Genomic DNA, 20962 nt, shown 5'->3' with positions numbered 1-20962 from the left:
GAGCCGACTGCGAGTTAATATGTTATGGCCCAACTAGCTTGTTTTTTGTGCAGATATAATTGAGCTATGTCCTTAAAAGTTAAAAGGTGGGGGTTTAGTCAAGGAAAATGGGCAAAGCCGCATAGAAGCAAAGGCAGAGGCAAGGCAAGGCAAGGCATGCTTTTTATGTCTATATCATACTTTTGTTTTCTAGTTACTGTTCTAGTTCTTATTATGTCTTGCTTTTACATTGTACTTTTGTTTTTGTTGGGTGTTTCTTTTACAATTTTAATTGCTCTTTCGTATCTGGTTTCTTCTTTAAATAAAGGATTTTTGGTGTTCTTTTTGTAACACCCCTCGCCCGTATCCCTCACTGGAACAGGGTTCGAGGCTTGACAGTATGATAATATCTTTGGCGAACTCCGACTCGAGCAAACCTAGCAATCCTAGAGAACATGGGAAAGAAGGGGGGTAAGCTTTACGCTTAGTAAGTTCTTAAGAAAACAATTAGCAGCTCATTTACATGTTTAATCAATGTTTACAATATATACTCAATTTCATGACAAGCTGTCTTCCTGAGCAACAGTCACTAAATTATTTATAACTGGAGCTACGAAACTTAAAATCAATTGCCATTAATTTTCCCTGAAAATAGACTCATATATCTTCTATCCATAAAATTTTCAGAATTTTTGGATTGACCAATCAATACCAGATTTTTCTTAAAGTTTCTCCTGTTTCACTGTTTTACTATTCTGCCATTCTTCACTTTGAATCAAATTTCTCATTATACAAAATTCAAAACATGTTCTCGTTTATTTCATTTGAAACTAGACTCATTAAGGAGTCTAAGCATATAAATTTTATTTTATAACCATCATTGTACAATTTACAATGATTTTCTAAATACAGAACAGGGGACCTCAAAGTCATTTTGACTCTGTCCCACGCCACTTCAAATATCTCATTATCAAAAATTATTTTGCTTACACAGTTCTTTTATAAGAAACTAGACTCATTAAGCTTTCATTACATAATTTATTTAGCCTCTAACTCAACTCCCACTATTTATAGAAATTTTCCAAAAATCATGTTACTGCTGCTGTCCCAAGCAGATTTATTACAATCTACTCTTTCACACATTCTTTGCTTTCATATTATTTAAACATGTATATCATGTCATTCAAGATTGAACTTATATAACATAGGCATTTAAAATGCTTCACTATCAACTTTAATTCAATCAAAACGAACAAAATACAATATCATATCCATATTTAATTTTCCATGATCATAATCACATATAACAATCATATACTTCCACATAACTTCATAGATTTACCGAATGTATCACGGTCACATTTATAGTTGTAACACTTATTCACATATGCATCACTTTATACACTTATAATTCAATCCAAATCAAAATCGCATACGAGTACATAATACGTACCTGGCCCTCATAATGTAACATACATAATCAGTAGTAGTTTACCTCGAACATTCAAATTCATAATCTTATTCGAATCATCGGCGTTAAGCCTGCTAGGTTTAAACCCCGAATTCAATCACCAACACAAAGCCTACGGGACTTTAAGCCCGGATATAGTACCAATACGAAGCCTGCGGACCTTAAGTCCGGATATAGTACCAGCACGAAGCCTGCGGATCTTAAGTCCGGATACAATTCCAGCACGAAGCTTACGGGTCTTTAAGCCCGGATACAATTCCAGCATGAAGCCTGCGGACCTTAAGTCCGGATACAATTTCAGCACGAAGCCTGCGGACCTTAAGTCCGGATATACATCAAATATCATGCATATTTAATCATATATTAACACATCTCATTCAACATATCACATTAGTAGTCATTTGCTACATTCGGATATAAGCTCCATATGAACACCGTCATTTACATTTCGGTACAAAAGTCATACATATCATGCTAGCACATAACACCATGATTTTGTCCTAATTTGGACAGCCAATAATTTAAGTATTACAGCAGCATATTAATTAACTAAGTACCATAAATTTGTCCTAATTTGGACAGCCAATAATTTACAGCATTACAACAGCAAATTAATTAGTAATAAACTATCTTAAGTTCAGTTTTAACTCCCTCATGCAGTAACCAGACAGCATGCAAGTTAACTTCCAACATTCGGTCAAAGCATTTAAATAAAAGAATATGCATGCTAAATTTCCAGCATTTGGATAACATTTCAACTTGAAATTTTCCAGCCTTTCACCTTCAATATTTCGAATATTCAAAAGCAAAAAGAAGAGTACAACTAATCAATTAAAATTTTTGAACATAATTCAAGGTATATGTTCAACTAAATATTCATGTTAACTCATAATCAATAAGGTATTAAGTAGAAAATAAAAACATTATTAGCATGCATGCTATCTACATACAACAACCATTTTCGCGTACATAGTGCTCAAGAAAGGAAATTCATATCCATAGTACCATGTTAACCCGCACACATAGTGCCTTAGTAATTCACATACATATTGACATTCCAATTCGCACACATAGTGCCATACAAATCCGCACACATAGTGCCATACAAATTCGCACACATAGTGCCATTCAAATTTGCACACATAGTGCCAAAATCATTTCGTTTAAACAAGTGATTTATTCAATTAACTAAGTATAATCGGTCACATGCCTTTCAATCAAAAGAATACATAAACGAGAGTAATTATTTCACGATATGCATACACCAATTATGTATAAAATAACCAAGTTTAATTGCTTATAGACTTACATCGTTTTAGATGAAACGGTTGCAATCGGCTACTCGATATTCTTTGCTTTGCCCTTGCTTGATTCCCCTCCTTTGGGTTCTTGAGCTAAAATAAATAAATTAACTAATTTAATTACATTGCTAGTTAGTTATATCCCATAATATTAATGATTTCATATCACGAGAATCACACGGCTAAAATTTGATTTTTTTCACCTTAGGCTTTTAAGCCATTCTGCCATTGTTCACCTAATACCATATTACTATCCATAACCCAATCAATATTTCAATAAAACACCTATATTTATATATATGTACATACGGTAACCACTCCTTGCTAATTACTCACATATATATATATATAAATTTAATAATTTCCATTTCATCTTATAACCATCGTTGTTCAAGACATTGAAACTTCAACTAAAGTTTATCTAATGTCTCAAGGCCGAATGCATATAATTTTTTAGCATACATATAAAGTTTATACTTTAAATAATTTATTCACATACTAACAAGCCGAATATCATCTTCACTAAACATTTAAACCATAATTCCTTAACAATCTTTTCACTTTCAGCATTATTACTACCAAAATAACAATTGCACATCACTTTGTCATTTAACACAAAGTTTCAACACATAACCACCTTGATCGAATACTTCTAAAAACTATCAAAAGCTCCACATTTGTTCATACCATCATTTAAGCTCACCAATATCTATTTAGCTAGCTCATTTTCACCTTTCTAATATTTCTATCCAAAACATAAAAACACTATCTTCTTAGCATTTATCCATTATAACCGAATGCACATTTTGTCACCAATTCAAAAAAAAATTCACATATGGGTTATAATAAGAGCTTGATTACTAACTCAATTTTCATAAAATTTAATAAAAATAACATAAAATCCTACCTTAATTAACCCTTAAGATGGCCGAATGCCCTTGACATTTTCCTTCTTCTTTCCCTTATGTTTTCGGCAATGAGGATGGAAGAGAAACATTCCATTTCCTTGTTTTTATCACCCCCCCACTTAATATATTATAACTTATTTTATATTATAACATATTTCAATTATATAATCTATTATTATAAAAAGCATATAATTATTGTATGCCAACCCCATTACTGTACCCATAATTTAAAAAGGAAAAATAGACATGCAAATCCACCCTTTTACTAATTCAACAAATTAATCTCTTGGACATTTACCTACCACATTTTTAAAGTTCTCAAACAAGTCCTTTTTAGCTAATTTTACGTCCAAAAGACAAAATTAAAATACCAAATTTTCAAACATATTAATTCAGTCATTAAGCATATAAAATATATGCAATTAAATAAAAAAATAAATTTTTATGACTCGGTTTTGTGGTCCTGAAACCACATTCCGACTAGGGTCAAATTAGGGCTGTCACACTTTCTCTTGTAGATTTTTTCATGAGAGAAACTTTGAGTTGAAAAATGGGTTTTTTGGTTTTGCTTGTATCTGCCTAGTTTTGGGGTTTTCTTTTAATTCACTTCTCTAAGATCTATGACTATAATGGTGGGTATCTCCATTTTTTGTCTTTCACTTTGCCGATTAGCTTGAAATGCAAGTGAAAAATAAAGTTTCTATTTTTATTCTTAATAAAGTTCAAATCTTTTACCAAATGAAGGTTATTTCTAATGTTAAGATCAATTTAATTTATGGATTGTTGAAGATGATGGCCCTTTTTATTTTTTAGCTCAAATTTATGTTTATGTAACTTGCATTGCATTTTCTTGTAGGACTGTAAATGAATCAATGGGATTATCTTGAATAAAGCGTATATTGAAACACGATTTTAAATTTTAAATACATATATGATTAAATATCATTATAAAAATATTAAATAAGATCATAAAATACCTCAAAAATCAAGAAAACAAAGAGTTTTCTTACCTGCAGGTAACAGAGCTGCTTGCCTGCTTCTGTGCTTCGACGACAACACCAGTGGGCAGCCGTAGCCTCAGCATCCAACTATGATACTTTTGAAGGTTTTGGGAGATTTTGAAGGTTTTAAAGGTTTTGAGAGATTTGAAAATTTCAATTAGGGGTTTGAAACTTGAAAAGTTAGGGTTTTTTTGTTTTTCTGTCGCGCGTGTGTGTGTGTGATTAGTGAGTGAGCAGGGAAGTTTTAATTTTACCATAGTTTTACTTTTAGATTTTTATTTTTATTTATTAAATTATTTGTATTGGGTTGGATAATTAGGTTGGGTAAGTGGGTTGGGTTGGGTTGGCCACTTAAGTTTAAATATATTAGATTGGGTTTTATGTTGGATTGGGTTTGGGTTTGGGTTTTATTTATTTTTTTGGTTAACCAAAAAAATTCGGTTAACCGACATATTTCGAACCGAATTAACCATTAACCGAAAATTCAAAAAATTATTAACCGACCCCCGACCGAAAAAATTCGGTTGACCGACCGATTAACCAAATTGGGTCGATTAACCGAATTTTTTTGGTTTTAACCGAATTGTGCACACCCCTAATTCGAGTTGGGTTCTTCAGAATGCAAGGCTACTGAAATCTTGAATCGGGAACACGTGTATCTCGGTTAGACTATCGGTAATGGTTGGTTTGCAGGACGTACCGGGACCAGTTACGAGAGGAAGAATTCGTGGTTAGGACGTTCTTAATCACTATAACCAGCTTATCGTTTGAAGGAGAAGATCGATTTTTGAGAATCGATTCTCAACACGGGATTTACTGAGTCTAAGGCTAAGGCTTATTGCATTTGATTGCAAATTCCAATTTAATTTATGATTTATTTAATTATTTATCTTAGCAGTTTAATTATGTAGTTTCTAATCAATTTCAAAATCCTCGTTTTACTTATTTATTTGCTTATTTTGCAGCTGGTATGTTTTGAGTCATGGGCACGACTCTAGCCATGACCCTTGACACGACATTCTGTTCATAAGTCAAATGCGAAAGTTGATTAAAGTACTAATTCCTGTGGACTCGACCCTACTACCTCTCTTACTACTATTTAGAGTATTTAGTAAGAATTATTTTTGATGGATTCGACGCCCATCAAATTTTGGCGCCGTTGCCGGGGATTGGGGATATTTTCTAACTTTTGTTTGTTTACCTTATGACCAGATCAGAACCGGGAAATCTAGAGTTTGAGCTAGAAATTGAGAAATTGGCCCGACAACTACGAAGAGAAGCCATACGATGTGGTAAACGGCCAAATCCTAGATTCAAAACCATATTTTACACCAAAAAAATTTTTGACGAACTAGACGAGATGGCCAAACAGACGATACGTCAGCTCACAGCGGCACTGGATGAACAACAACCCTTATGTTTAACCTATCCGGTAGGAGGAACGCCGTTTGAGCTAAAGTCGGGTTTGATCCATCTACTACCCAGTTTCCATAGATTACAGAATGAGAATCCGCACACCCACCTTAAAGAATTTCATATGGTATGCACAAGCATGAAGCCTCAGGGAGTAACCGAAAACCAAATCAAACTTCATGCTTTTCCTTTCTCACTAGCCGACTCTGCTAGAGAGTAGCTATTTTATTTGCCTCCGGTATCTGTCAATACATGGTCTGACATGTCTCGTTTGTTTCTTGACAGGTTCTTTCCTGCAGCTCGAGCGGCTAAACTAAGGAGAGACATCGTAAGAATCTGTCAGAAGGACATTGAATCTCTTTACGATTACTGGGAGCGATACAAAAAGTTATGTGCAAGTTGCCCATAACATGGACTGACTGAATAGTCACTCTTGCAGTATTTTTATGAGGGATTACTCTCGATGCAGATGAAGATGATAGATGCTGTAAGTGGAGGGGCACTAGTCAATATGACTCCCTAAAGAGTGAGAGAGTTGATTTCGACCATGGCTGCTAATTCTCAACAATTTCGACTGGCCACAGAACCCACTAGACGGGTTCATGGGTTTAGTTCTCTATCTCTAGAAGATAAAATTGACAAGTTGACTAATATTGTTCAAAATTTGCTTACAGATAAAACGAGCCCAGCACGGTTGTACAGAATTTACGCTAAGCCAGACTATCCGACAGACTCATGTCTGATTTTACATGAGGATTCGATAGAACAAGCGAATTCTGTTGAGAACTTTCTAGGACCGTCCCAAAGGTGATATGAGCCCTACTCGAACTCGTATAATGTGGGGTAAAAAGATCACCCGAATCTCAATTACGGGTCGAATCTGCGGTTCAATCAACCGTTCCAACAAAGGCCGCCGCAAAATCAACAGATATGCATTTGCAGGAGTTAGATAAGTAAGTGAGCAAGCTTGCACTCATGGTTAGCCGTTTGGAGTCCCAAGATAAGTTGTCATCCCAAACTGAGCCAAATCCTCGACACAATGTAAGAGTTATAACGTTGAAAAGCGGGAAGGTTTTGGAGTCCGTACCTGTCATGAGTCATGCCCACAACACAGGTCGAGATGAGAAGAAACTTGAAATAAAAGCTCCAGTAGAGTCAGCACTATAAAAGTCATTTGTAGTACCACCTCCGTTTCCTAGAAGACTTGTTCAATGCAAGAAAAAGCGATATGAGAAGGAGATCTTCGACACCTTCCGAAAGATGGAAATCAACATACCTCTTCTCGATGCGATTAAGCAGATCCCATGATACACAAAATTCCTAAAAGAGTTATGCACAAGTAAAAGGAAACTTCTGGGCAATGAAAATGTAAGTGTCGAAGAAAATGTCTCCGCCGTTTTGCAACGAAAAATACCGCCCAAATGTAAGGACCAAAGTATGTTTTTCATATATTGTAAAATAGTTAGTGTTGGTATTAGAAAAACAATGTGTGACTTAGGCGTATCAATTAATGTTATGCATTTTTCAATTTATAAACTACTTAACGCGGGTCCTTTAAAAGAAATAGGTGTGGTTATTCAGCTTGCAGATAGATCCGTAGTGCATCCGGAAGGAGTGCTAGAGGATGGTCTTGTTAAGGTAAACGAGTTGATATTTCTTGCAGACTTCTACATCATCGACATGAAGGATGAAAACTCGGTTAATTCGTCTGAGATACTTCTTGGGAGACCATTCTTAAGTACTGCACGAACGAAAATTGATGTTTGGAGTGGAACACTTACCATGGAATTTGACAGTGAAGTGGTTAGGTTTAATGTTTATGAGGATATGGGACATCCCAATAATAAGTCACAAATTGTGCCTTGCAAGAATGTAGATCTCGATGTTAAGCAAGAGGAATTATCGATGATAAAAAAACCAATATGTGAAGCTGTCATGAAAGCCTTGAAGTTAGAGCTGAAACCGTTTCTAGAACATACAATGATTTCGACAGAGAAAAATGAAAACTTGGACGGAGAAGCTCAAAGACACCTCAATCCACTAATGATAGGAGAATTCAAGAAGGGCTTCAAAGATAATAGGCAAAGGTCGAAACTTTTTTGCAAGAACATCCAAGTGCACGAGATGGAAAAATTAAGTCTCAATGAGCCAAACGGATAACATTTATGGTCGTCGAGCTAACGATGTTAAACAAAAGTGCTTTTTGGGAGGCAACTCAAATTTATTTTCATTTATTTAATTTTGAGTTTTAGTAAGATTTAAGTTGTAAATAAATAAATTTTTATTTAATCTAGTGAATTTTCTATTTTCAGGAACGTAATGGAGGTTTTTCAGAAATAGGATGATGATGGTGGTGTGGGCACGCCGTGTTAAATGCTGACAATTATTTCCCAATGCCGACAACATCGATTGAAACACATGGGGAGTATTCTTAACCTTTCTTTTTGCTTGTTGTTCGAGTTACTAAACTTTATTGCACATAACACATGCTTGAGGACAAGCATAGATTTAGTAGGGGGGTTAAATTGGTAAGTAAATATGCGTGACTATTGCTGCATGTCTCTCTTTTGCATGTGTTCAATCTTACGTTGAATTCATTCGATAGTTTATTTTACATTGAGCCTGTACTCTTATACTTTGTCAATTTGGACAATTGGGAAAATTTTTTATTTTAAATGTTCAAGTGAATAGATTAGTCAACATTTGTGTTTTAAAGTTGATATATGTAGCTAGATTTTTCGTATAAATTGATTGTTTGCAACAATTACATTTGTGCATAAATAAATGAATAAATAAATAAATAAAGGTTCAAGTTATGAGTGAAGTTTCGAAAACGTGACCAGATTGAGTAACCGAGGTAAGGTGCTTGGATTGTCATCTTATCTCGCGTAAAAAGGTTCAAGTGACAAGTCGATAACTCATAAACATTCCGCTAACTGAGCCTTCATTCAAAAAGAAAAAAGAAAAAGACTGTTTGAACTAAGTAACCGAGATAGAGTGCTTTGGTTGTCATCCTAGTTTGTGTAAAAAGGTTTGACCACGTCAATAATTTTATTTTCTAAATGCGTAGTTAATTAATAATGCCTTGCAAATTATTGGATTCAAACTCAATTTAATGAAATTATTTAGTTCACATATTTCAATTTTATGACATTTGTTGATCAAACTATATGTCTTGAGCATTTATTTATTTTTGCCTAAATTGTTTACATTGATTATGTATGCGAGAAAGAGACTCGATTTTTAATAAATTGTAGAATTAATTTCAATGTTTGAAAGGATAACATGCTTGAGGGCAAGCATGAGCTAAGTAGGGGGGAGTTGATAAACATATTAATTTACATGATTCTGGTGCTTAATTTGGCTTATTTCTGAATTGATCCCTGCTTAATTGGTTTTTTTATGATTTAATCTTGTCAAGGATGCAATTGGTCAAAAACGAGCAAAAAATGGCCAAATTGATAGACAAATCGTTGCATTGGGGCTAAATGAAAAGGATGGAGAAAGCCAAGGATTTATCATATATTTTGACTTTGTAAAAAGCTAAAAATAGGAAGATATTATTTTGTTTTGTTTTATTTTATTATTTATTTTTATTTTATTTATTTTATTAATTTAGCTTAAGCTATTTTTAGTAAACCCCATGTACATAAATATGGGCTTTTAGTTCGTAGAAAATCATCATTTGTCTTTACATTCCTATTTCATTTTGGAATTGAATTACTCTCTCTCTTGTATTTTCTTTTTCAATTTGGAGTTGGAATATCTTTTTTTTTTCTCTTCAATTTAACGTTACATTTTGTAGCTTTGTCTCCAATTTTTGTTTCTTTTCCATAATTGGGTCAATTGCTCTCCAAGTCCTCTCCATTTATTTCTTCACCATAATCATCAATTTTCTTTCCAAACTCACAAAGCATGAACAATTTCATGCTTAGCTAAATTCTATCTTAGCTTTAGGCCAGTGTTCTTTCCGGTTGAGGATTGTGAGATTTGTACTCGTGCTTAAAATCCTTCCAATCGGTATTCACCTTTTTCCTAAGTATCGAGATTGACAACTCATCCCTTAAGGATAATTCGATTCAAGTCAAAAAGAGCTCGTTGGGTTAGAGTCGTGTTTTCTGACAATTGGAGAAACGAATCGGTCATGCTGTATTTGAATCTCCGAGAACAAATCGAAGAGGAGGTGATCGGGTTTAAACGACCCACGCGGTTGAGGCCGTTAATTCGAGTTGGGTTTTTCAGAACGCAAGGCTGCTGAAATCTTGAATCGGGAACACGTGTATCTCGGTTAGACTATTGGTAAGGGTTGGTTTGCAGGATGTACCGGAACCAGCTACGAGAGGAAGAATTGGTGGTTAGGACGTTCTTAATCACTATAACCAGCTTATCGTTTGAAGGAGAAGATCAATTTTCGAGGATCGATCCTGAACACGGGATTTACCGAGTCTAAGGCTAAGGCTTATTACATTTGATTCAAATCCCAATTTAATTTCTGATTTATTTAATTATTTATCTTAACAGTTTTAATTATTTAGTTTCTAATCAATTTCAAAATCCTCACTTTACTTATTTATTTTCTTATAACAGTTTTAATTTATTTAATTATTTATCTTAACAGTTTTAATTATTTAGTTTCTAATCAATTTCAAAATCCTCACTTTACTTATTTATTTTCTTATTTAGTTTCTAATCAATTTCAAAATCCTCACTTTACCAATTTCAAAAAATTGGGGGTGGACTCGACCCTACTACCACTCTTACTACTATTTAGAGTATTTAGTAGGAATTATTTTTGTTGGATTCGACGCCCATCATTAATCATAGGCATTTATGTCCATCCATTATTCAAAGGATCTATAAATTTTATATTTTACGCGATTAGATCTTTTTCACAAATTAAGCACACAAATGATCAAATTTTCATACGAAATTTTCACACATGCTAATTCACATATTATAAACACAGAAAATAATATTAAAATATTTTTTGACTCGGATTTGTTGTCCTGAAACCACTGTTCTGACTAGGGTCAAAACTGGACTGTTACACAAACTGACAAAAAGGCTAAATAATAAGGGTTAAATTTATTATTATATTTTTAATTTTCTTTATGTATTTTAAAGTGATATTTTTATATGACTTATTTTGGACAATTATATAACTATCTTTTAAAAAAAATTGTTGATATAAGAAATTAGTAAGGGAGAGTTTGGGAGGAGAAGGTTGTGGTGACTATAGGTTTGGTTCACCTATGAGAGGAAGAGAGCCAAAGATTGAAAGAGGAGGGGAGGGGGAAAAGAAAAAGATAGCTGAGGAATGCTTAAATTTTTTTAGAGAAGGAGGAGGAATCCTTTGCCTCTCGTGCTCCAAGGTATATATAGGGGTGTCCCTTGTTTGGTAGTGCCATATCACTAGCAAAGGGTCCTTTAGTGACCCCCGCAAAGGGTCTGTAGTAAATGGTTTCTAAGATGATCCAGAAAGATCTGCGAAGGGTTGGCAATAGATGGCTTTGGACGAAGGGCTACCATAAGAGGTATCAAACAAAGAGCCACTCATCAGGGGAGGAATCCTTACCAAGCCGTCTTAAATTCTGCCACATGTCATTGCTAAGATAAGGCTATAACAATTTTTATAAGTACACATGCAACATTCTAATCTTAATTACTTATAAAATATTATGTTATTTTGTATGTAGAATAATTAATTTTTGAATATTCATATTCGAATGTATTTAAGGTATAAGAGTGAGATGCTCTTAATTTTTTTTTGTTTTTCCTTCAGAAAAGTATTATGAGTACATGATAGTAATTGAATCCCATTATACAGATTTTACCGGAATGAAATGTCAGTGTTTTTAGAGTAGTTGAGATATGAAATTTAGGTAAAAAAATTGATGATTACACATTCAAAAGAAATAATTGATCAATCATTGATTTCTTGACTTATTTTACCACCAAAATCTACTAATTAACCAAACTAAACACTGCATATATCATACATATTTGACTAAACTACAGTTAGGAAAGTACAGGTTTTAGACGGTCAAAGGTAAATCAAAGTTATTCATTTAATTAAGTCAGGTAATATACCACCTTGCAAAGATAATGACCCCTTTCATCAATTCTTTGCATTATCTTCATTCAACTTTACCCAAATTTATAAAGAGAATTATTGTTTCAGAAGCAAAAAAAAAAAAACTTTTTAAATATTAATCTATAACAGATGTTTCAATAACCCACCTAATGAAACAAATCATCTTTACCAAAGCAAAAAGAAGCTTGAAAACTTTCAATGTCCCCATTAAAGACATGCAAAGGGGTTATTGCATGTCCAAGTGCAAAGTTGATGGACAGCTTTCACCTTCAAAAACTCTGTTCATGAAAGTAACTAACTTGGAACCTCCATTAACATTCACAAGTGCAGAGCCAGCAAGGAAATATCTCAAGTGAAGAAATTGTTTTAAAATGGGTGATGGTGGTGAATGCTGATGATATCTAATCATGCATAGGGTAATCTTATTTATTCTGATGATCATAGTGGGCGCAAAAAAAAAAAAAATACATGACATATAATTTTATATATAGTAAAAATCTTATCATTTCAGGTGAGATTTAGTTATTTTAATACCCCACCTACTACTTGAGGGCCTATCTTGGTTTAACATTTCATGCTTTTGTGCTTTTGATTTTTCATTCGTCCAAACACGACCCCTACATTGAAGAAGAAGATGAAGAAACAGAAGGGTAGTTGTGGAAGTTTGATTTTCCTTGTGTAAATGGTGGTAGATACATATAACTGTCAGGGAATGAAGTTTGGCCACTTGGGTGCTTTACGAAGCTGACTTTGAATTCCCTCAGTTTCACGCGTGATACAGTCAAAAAATAAAGGACATATGAGATAGAACGCAATAGCAGCAAGTTTTAACAATTTTTTTGCTCATCTCATCTTTTAGTTTCATTATCACCATCAACCCCAGAACAACAAAAGCAAAAGTTAGTGAAAAAGCCAAGAGGTTACCAGATTTAGGGATTTTCTACGACAAATAATTGAAGGGAATAGTGCTGATTTAGTTACTGCTGAAAATGATCAACTCCTGCATATGCTGCCTGCACCTGTCTAAAGTTTGGATGCTTTGAAATCCGTACAGTAAAAGTTCATTAAAGTTACGACTTCTCCTTTTGCCGGTCTGCTTTGCTGTCTATTACATTGGGATTTCCCAACATTTGATTCAATGATTGAGGCATAAATTCCTTTTTTCCAATATTATTATATTTATCTTTTAAATTTATAAATAATTTATTGTCAATTTAAAAGTTTCATATATAATTATATTAAAATATTATCTAATTTAATTTATTTTAAGTTTAAAAATATGTTTAAAATGAATTACTTAACTTTTGACCATAATTTTTATCAATAATATCAAATATTTTAAATTAACAATCTACACTTTTTATAATAATTTTAAAAATATTTTTCAATTGCAATAACAATGATGATTCGAGTTTAAAATAAAATTAAAATATTAAAGACATGGATTTCTATAGTAAGCACCCACTAGCTCCAAAGTGATAAGTCGAAACATATTAACTAACCAATTTTCATGCAAAAGCAACAGAGCGCCTTCCCCTATATATACCCCACGACCTTGAACTAAGAATTGCATCCCAGGTCGAGTGAGAGAGATCAAAATCAAAGGGCATTTTGCCTTACATCCCCAGTTTTTACATTGATCATCTCTTTGGGAGTGGGTGAGTATATAGCCAAGAGATGGGCGTGTATTCAGCTGATAATCCATGGGTTTTTATCTCTGGTCTCCTAGGTATTCATTATTCATTAACACGACTTGTTTCTACTTCACAATGTTTACAAAAAAAACTTTGTTTCAAAAGTTTCAATCTTCTCATTTAATGACATTTGAGTAATACACACACTAAAGAGCTGATTATTTTCTCAATGTTTGTAGGTAACATTTCCTCCTTCGTGGTTTTCCTAGCTCCATTGTAAGTCTGTTTACACTTTACATGGTTTGATCTGATAATAAGCTTATATATATATATATATATATATATATATATATATATATTTAAGACAAAGAACTGAGATACTAAGTAATTGTTTAATTTCAGACCAACTTTTATCCGAATTTGTAAGAAGAAATCAACAGAGGGTTTCCAGTGCATTCCATATGTGGTTTCTCTCTTCAGTGCCATGCTTTGGATTTACTATGCCTTTGTCAAATCTGGAGCTTTCCTTCTCATCACCATTAATTCCTTCGGTTGTGTCGTGGAGACCATTTACATTGCTATCTATATTGCTTATGCATCAAAGCAATCCAAGGTATATATATATATATAGTTTATCCTCCCTTTTTTCCTTTGGTTTTAAAGCTAATGAAAATGATCAAAGTTTGCATTACTAAATTGTAAAAATGAATTGCAGATATCTACGTTGAGGATGCTTATATTGCTGGACGGTGTAGTATTTTTTTCGATTCTTCTTCTCATCCAGTTCTTAACCAAAGGATCGAATCGAGTTGAATTTCTTGGATGGATCTGTGTAGTATTTGCTACAAGTGTGTTCGCCGCACCTCTAAGCATCATGGTAAGGACTCTCATCCCATATTCCTTACATATTCCTACACCAACATCAATACTTGATTCATATTCAATATATATATATATATATATATATTCTTGCTTTTTGATGCTTTTCTCCTATTTTAGTTGATTTGTTTCCAAAGTTTATGTGACTCCCACTTACTGAACAAAACATTGTTACTTGGATTAAAATAAATATTCTTTTAAATGTTGACATGATGATGATAACTTTGTTTAAAATCTTGCAGAGGCAAGTTATAATTACAAAAAGCGTGGAGTTTATGCCATTTCATTTATCATTGATGCTCACCTTTAGTGCTATCGCCTGGCTTTTATATGGCATATTCCTTAAGGATTTACATATTGCGGTAAGTGGAAGTCCAATTTATGCACCAACCAACCACACAAAAGCAATCTCCTAAATACTATCATTGTGTTTGATGCATGTACACATATATTCAGACATAAATGTATTGTTGGTTTGGCTGTACAGATCCCAAATGTTCTGGGGTTGGTGTTCGGGTTGCTTCAGATGGTGCTGTATGCAGTCTACAGGAACTACAAGACGGTGGTAGTGGAGGAGGTTAAGTTACCAGAGCATACAATCGACGTGAGTGCGGTTACCACTTCTGAAGTTGAGGAAATTAGTTCATCAGAGCCGGGAATCCGTGATGATCACAATCAAATGATTGGAATGAGCTGTAAATTACAAAACCAATATCATGATCATGATCAAAGGGAACCCAAAATCTTGGAGTTGCCCAATTCAAACCAGATGCTGGGAACATGTCAAGCTTGATATAGTTCTGCATTAATCACTCCTCTCCATCAATGATCACATGCATATGCATGCATGGAATTCTGTACCACTTTGATCTCTCTTAATTTCTAGATTGCCATCTCTGTTACTGTTATAAATGTTATGTATGTATATGTCAACATTTTATGATTTTCTATAACTTCTCTAGTAGTACTGTTTCTATATATGTGATCACTTGTAAGTTGAATCGAGGGAGCTAAATTATAATAATCATTGATATATACTTCATGGTGTATTTCCATATACCTGCAGAGATCAATATTATTTATTTTAAATAAATTTCGCAATTTATTACTATTTTTGAGTAAATATATTTTATATTTTAGATGTTCTCACAATGTCAAATCATAACTAAATTATTAACAAAATTATAATGGTTATGGAACTATACTTCTTCTCTAGTCGTGGGCTTGATTGTGACCCCAAAACCTAAAACAGTTTTTCTTATAAAATTTTAATAAGAATTTTTCTAGATAAATTTTTTATTCTTGTATCATAATCTAATAACTTTTTATGCCCTACAATACTAACTCATTTATTTTATCTTATTAAAACAATTTCTCACTCTCAATATATATATTTACGGTTTTATAAAACAACTTTAGTTTTAATATAAATTATGCTTATTAAATTAAAATTATCTAAATTATTAATTCAATGTAAATATTTTATTTTATTTTTACAAGTGTTAATATTACAAATAGATTACATCATCCATACAAGTATAAATAAAATAATAATAATTACAACATAAAAAATCAATACAAAGCACAACAAATAAAAATTCTAAATCCGAAGAAAATTCCATACATAATAAAATTAGAGATCCATATATTACAATTATACTAGATGAAACTTAGATCTAAATACTTAAATACCCAACAACTCTACCTTATTGCTATAAACAGTTTATAAAGATGGTGGAATTGAACTCCACAAGGAAGATTAAATGAGTCACATGTATTTTTAAGGTATAATATTAAGTTTTTTTTAGAACAAGTTTAATTGAATAATAATCCCTCAATTTATATTTTTATTTAAGTTAGGTATTTAAGCTTTTTTTTTTGAATTAAATACCTAAACTATAATTCCTAACTAGTATAGGTTCTAACTGTTATCTCCTTAAGCCTTTCAATCAATCAAGAGTTGATATGTGACATTTTAATTAAAATAAATTTAATGTTAAATAAAAATATGAAATTAAATAAAATTATTATTTAATATTTTCTCTTTCCATCTCCATCCTCCCTCTTGCACGTCATCAACAATAACCAAAAAGGGCTTTGTGATTTTATATATCTTAGTAGTTGTGCAAATCATACCATAAAAAAGGTTACAACCTTTGGTCAAGATTCCATTAAAAAAGGACAAATAATCCATCATGTTCAATATGAGGGAGGAGCAGTCCACGGAGAAGAGGAAGGCGATGGCGTTGACATTGTATGGTGGTGGTGTGGGCAGGATAATGGCCACACAGACAGATAAAATGGCAACGAGGGTCAAAGCAAATGAGACATTTGTGCCGCCATTATTGGGAGAGGGAACAACGGATACAATAAGGAAAGTGGGCTTTGGATCGGGTGTATCAGAAAAGGGAAGAAAAATGAGAGGATTTTGATAATAGAGGACTTTTTGAAATTTTAAAATATCTTCAAAATTTTAAAACCATTTATTAATTTCTTACATTATATATTTTTCTGAATATTTAAAATATTCTATAAATTTTATGAATATTATATTAATCTTTTAATTTTTTTAAAGAATAATTTAATCAATTATACATTTACACATAACCAAGTTTTCCACATATATGCATTTTCCTTTTCCCCCTCCTTAAGGCCATGTTAACTGAAATGATTAACATGACTTCCTGTAAGCACTAAATTGTATTGTCCATTTTATAGGCACAAAATTGCTTCATACCTTGTAATTTATTAACCGGTATAGTTAATGTCTTAATTCTCCTTATTAAATTACTTTTTTAAATTCTAAAGAAATTAAAATTTTCATTAATTTTGAGAATTACTCTAATCAATAGTATAAATATTTTTGATAAAAATTATTGCACTAATTTTATTGAGTGATCAAATTATTTATACGATTTAATAGAGTTGAGCATACAAACAAAACTTTGTAAGAATTTTGTAGGTTTAAATTATTATTTAATAAAAAAATTAAAACAAAATTTTGGTTTCAATGCTAAGATTGAGGTCTTAAAATTATATATTGATGCGACTGAAATGAATTTTTGCACTAAATGTATGAAACATGTATTAAACGTGATATCTATGTCTCATTCATCAAAAGAGATGCTATTAAGATATTGAAATCAACTAAAGCTTCATATTCAACATGCTGCAATTTCCTATTAATTAACATTGTTGGCATTAACGAATTGAAGAAATCAACATTCGGCGCCATTTGTGTGAAACACCTTCTTCATCTTTTATCCGTGGGATTATAATATAGTATAGTGAAAAATATCAAATATAAATACCTTTAATCATCACCTGAATCAAATGCAAAAATTTTAAATGTTGCGGCACCATTGTCGAGCATGTCAAATCACCGATGAGGTTGTCAAATTTAGCCATACGAAAAAACTAATAACCGCAAAAATCTTCTAAGTACTCGAAAAAAACTTCACTAGATATGGAAATTTTTTTTGTTTGTTTTTTATTTTTCCAGTGCTTAGGGACCTTATGCTCATCTGTATTTATAATGGTGATTCCCCATAAAAAATCACCAAGTACACATCCCACTATTACACATACAAAGGTGTGAAAGTGGTGGGCAACAAAATGTGAGCATATAAGAGTGGTGAGAGGCCTTCCCACGAACCAATTCCAACATTAAATCAATCTTCACTACTTTATTAATGACATTCATTATTACTCACAATAAAATCTTCTTATTTATTGCACCAGAGACCTCAAACTTAGCATTGCTAGAATTAGTCGTATGCGTTAAATATGACTCCTATTTTCAGTCAAATTTAAAAAATAATTTTTCAGTTAAACTTTGTTTATTTGTTTCAATCAAACACTGATTAGTTTAGATTATTTTATTATTATTTGACCTATGAATTTAACCTATAAATAGGCTCTTTTACAACTTTAGAAAATACACCCATTAGATATTAGAACTTATAACACATTTAGAAAATTTTATGTTTACGTTTTGAGGGTTCTTTGTTTTCGGGTTTTCGAGGTTTAGTTTTTATCTCCATCTTTTTTACTCTTCGTTCTTTTGTCATTATAGTAAAATTATTGTCATAACCATTTTTCGAAAATGGGAATCGACTCAGATTTTGGAAATGAAAACGAATAGAGGAGTTGCCACCAATCCTTTTTGATGAGGTGTGATCGGGTCACCTCAAATTAATCATTTTAATAAAAGTTAAGATTTACTAAAAGGATAATTTTTGGTCTATGAAAATCAAAAAATGAGTTCGGGAGTCGGTTACGCATGAGGAAGGATTAGCACCCTTGATACGCCCAAAAATTGGTACCTAGTTGATTAATTAGTGTCTTAGTGTCGAAGATTGAAAACTTGAAAGACGTTGAAATACGATCCCTCTTTGTAAAAAATTGCTCAAGTGTTAAAGACCTTCTTGTCTCAAAATATAAAATGTCACATCCAGTAAGTTAGGACACGACATATTGAATTTTCGAGAGCGAGCTTGCCTTTTATTTAAAATTTACGTATTTTAACTTATTAAAAGGGTATTCGATTATTTAGAGTAAACGAAAGAAATCAAAACCCAGTAAGTTAGGGCACGTTTTCTCGAATTCTCAAACACCGAATATTGCCTTTATTTTAAAATAAATTCTTATTTAGAGTAAACAAAAGAAATCAAAACCCAATAAGTTAGGGCACGTTTTCTCGAATTCTCAAACACCGAATATTGCCTTTATTTTAAAACAAATTCTTGTTTCGAGGTGACAAAATGTCATACCCGGTAAGTTGGGGCACAACACCTCGTATCTCCGAGAATAAGCATTTTTCAAAACACGTATTGCGATTTAAAAGAGTATTCTGTTATTTAGGTTAAATAAGAAAAATCGAAACCCAGTAAGTTAGGGCACGATTGTCTCAAATTACCAAATACGGAATATTACTTTTATGAAGGAATTATTTTAAGGTATCGAGTAAAAAATATAATGTGATTTATTGTAAAACATAAAACCAAATCATGGTGCTAATACGCAATAATAAGTGCAACAGTATCAATAACAATGATATAAGCAATTATAAAAAGATGGAAGCAAGGCTAGTAATATAAAAATATAAAACACAAGCATAAGGTAAATGAAATGATCGAATACATAAGTAAATAAATAAATAAATAAAGCATGGCAAAATAAAAATAACAATGATAACGAAAACGATAATAATAATAATAATAGCATAAAACGATAATAATACATATGGTATTAAAATATATACGTGATAATAGAAATAAAAATATATATAATATTAAAAATATATATACGGGGGATACATCGTGAAACATATACATAATAGAATATATGAATAATATGATATTTACAATATATATACATAATAATAAAAATGATATGCATGACATAATATTAATATACATGTGCATAATATGGAGTATTATATATATATATATATATATATATATATATTAAAAGGATGTATATATGGCATACGAATGCATAACAAAACAATAATATCAAAAACTATTAATAATAATATATAAATATATGCGTATATATATGTTAAAGATATATACATATATAATAAAACATATGCTAATAATAATAACAAACATAATAGGGGTAAAAAATAGAAATAATGATAATACATTATATAACGTGGTATTAAAAATATGTATATAATATAGTATTTAAATATGTATACATAAAATATTTATTAGGAATAATAATGATATAAAAACTATAAATATATATAAAATATATATATATGTATAAGTATTAAATAAAATGATAATGATAGAATGCTAATAAATAAAATATAATATTATGAATAATATTAAAATTAAAATAGAATAATGAGAAAAAAGTGAAAAGGGGACGAAATTGGATTGACAATGGAATTTTTGAGGCGAATTTAAAATAAATAAAAGAAAAGGGGACTGATTTGAACACGCAAAAAATCAGGAGGGTCTAAAGGAGGAAATATCCCGACCCCCTAAAACGGTGTCGTTCACATAGGTACCAAATTGAAAACGAAATAAATTTCAGGGTAAGATTAAAATTAAATAAAGCTTAATTGCGAAGCCATGAAAAAGCGGAGGGGCCAGAAGCGCAAATAACCCCTCCGCTTCAAAACGCGCGGATCCCAAGCCGGACGGGTCGAGTCGGCCCGCTCCACCATAAAACAGCATTGTTTTATGCTTTGGGGGAGGGCCAAAACGCTGCAGTTTCGGTCAGCCTATAAAACCCAAAATTTTTTTAAAATCTTTCATTTCCTTGATG

At 32.0% G+C, this 20962-nt stretch overlaps 1 protein-coding gene across 1 annotated transcript; it reads left to right on the top strand.

The window, feature by feature from the left end:
* The first annotated feature begins 13738 nt into the window (after nucleotides 1–13738).
* LOC108478104 (bidirectional sugar transporter SWEET12-like) lies at nucleotides 13739–15789 on the top strand. Its single transcript, XM_017780529.2, has 6 exons — nucleotides 13739–13896; nucleotides 14041–14077; nucleotides 14204–14414; nucleotides 14517–14678; nucleotides 14923–15042; nucleotides 15168–15789. The coding sequence occupies exons 1-6, from the start codon at nucleotides 13845–13847 to the stop codon at nucleotides 15471–15473; spliced, it is 888 nt and encodes a 295-aa protein (XP_017636018.1). The 5' UTR covers nucleotides 13739–13844; the 3' UTR covers nucleotides 15474–15789.
* The last annotated feature ends 5173 nt before the right edge of the window (nucleotides 15790–20962 follow it).

The sequence above is a fragment of the Gossypium arboreum genome, chromosome 12, assembly GCF_025698485.1.
Source record: "Gossypium arboreum isolate Shixiya-1 chromosome 12, ASM2569848v2, whole genome shotgun sequence".
NCBI lineage: Eukaryota > Viridiplantae > Streptophyta > Magnoliopsida > Malvales > Malvaceae > Gossypium > Gossypium arboreum.
Note: the sequence above shows the minus strand (reverse complement) of the source record. Positions and strands in the feature narration are given on the sequence as shown.

Coding starts and splice junctions, on each gene's coding strand:
- LOC108478104 (XM_017780529.2), top strand. CDS start 13,845: ATGGGCGTGTATTCAGCTGATAATCCATGGGTTTTTATCTCTGGTCTC. Junction 14,078..14,203: donor GTGGTTTTCCTAGCTCCATT/GTAAGTCTGTTT, acceptor GTTTAATTTCAG/ACCAACTTTTATCCGAATTT. Junction 15,043..15,167: donor TTAAGGATTTACATATTGCG/GTAAGTGGAAGT, acceptor TTGGCTGTACAG/ATCCCAAATGTTCTGGGGTT.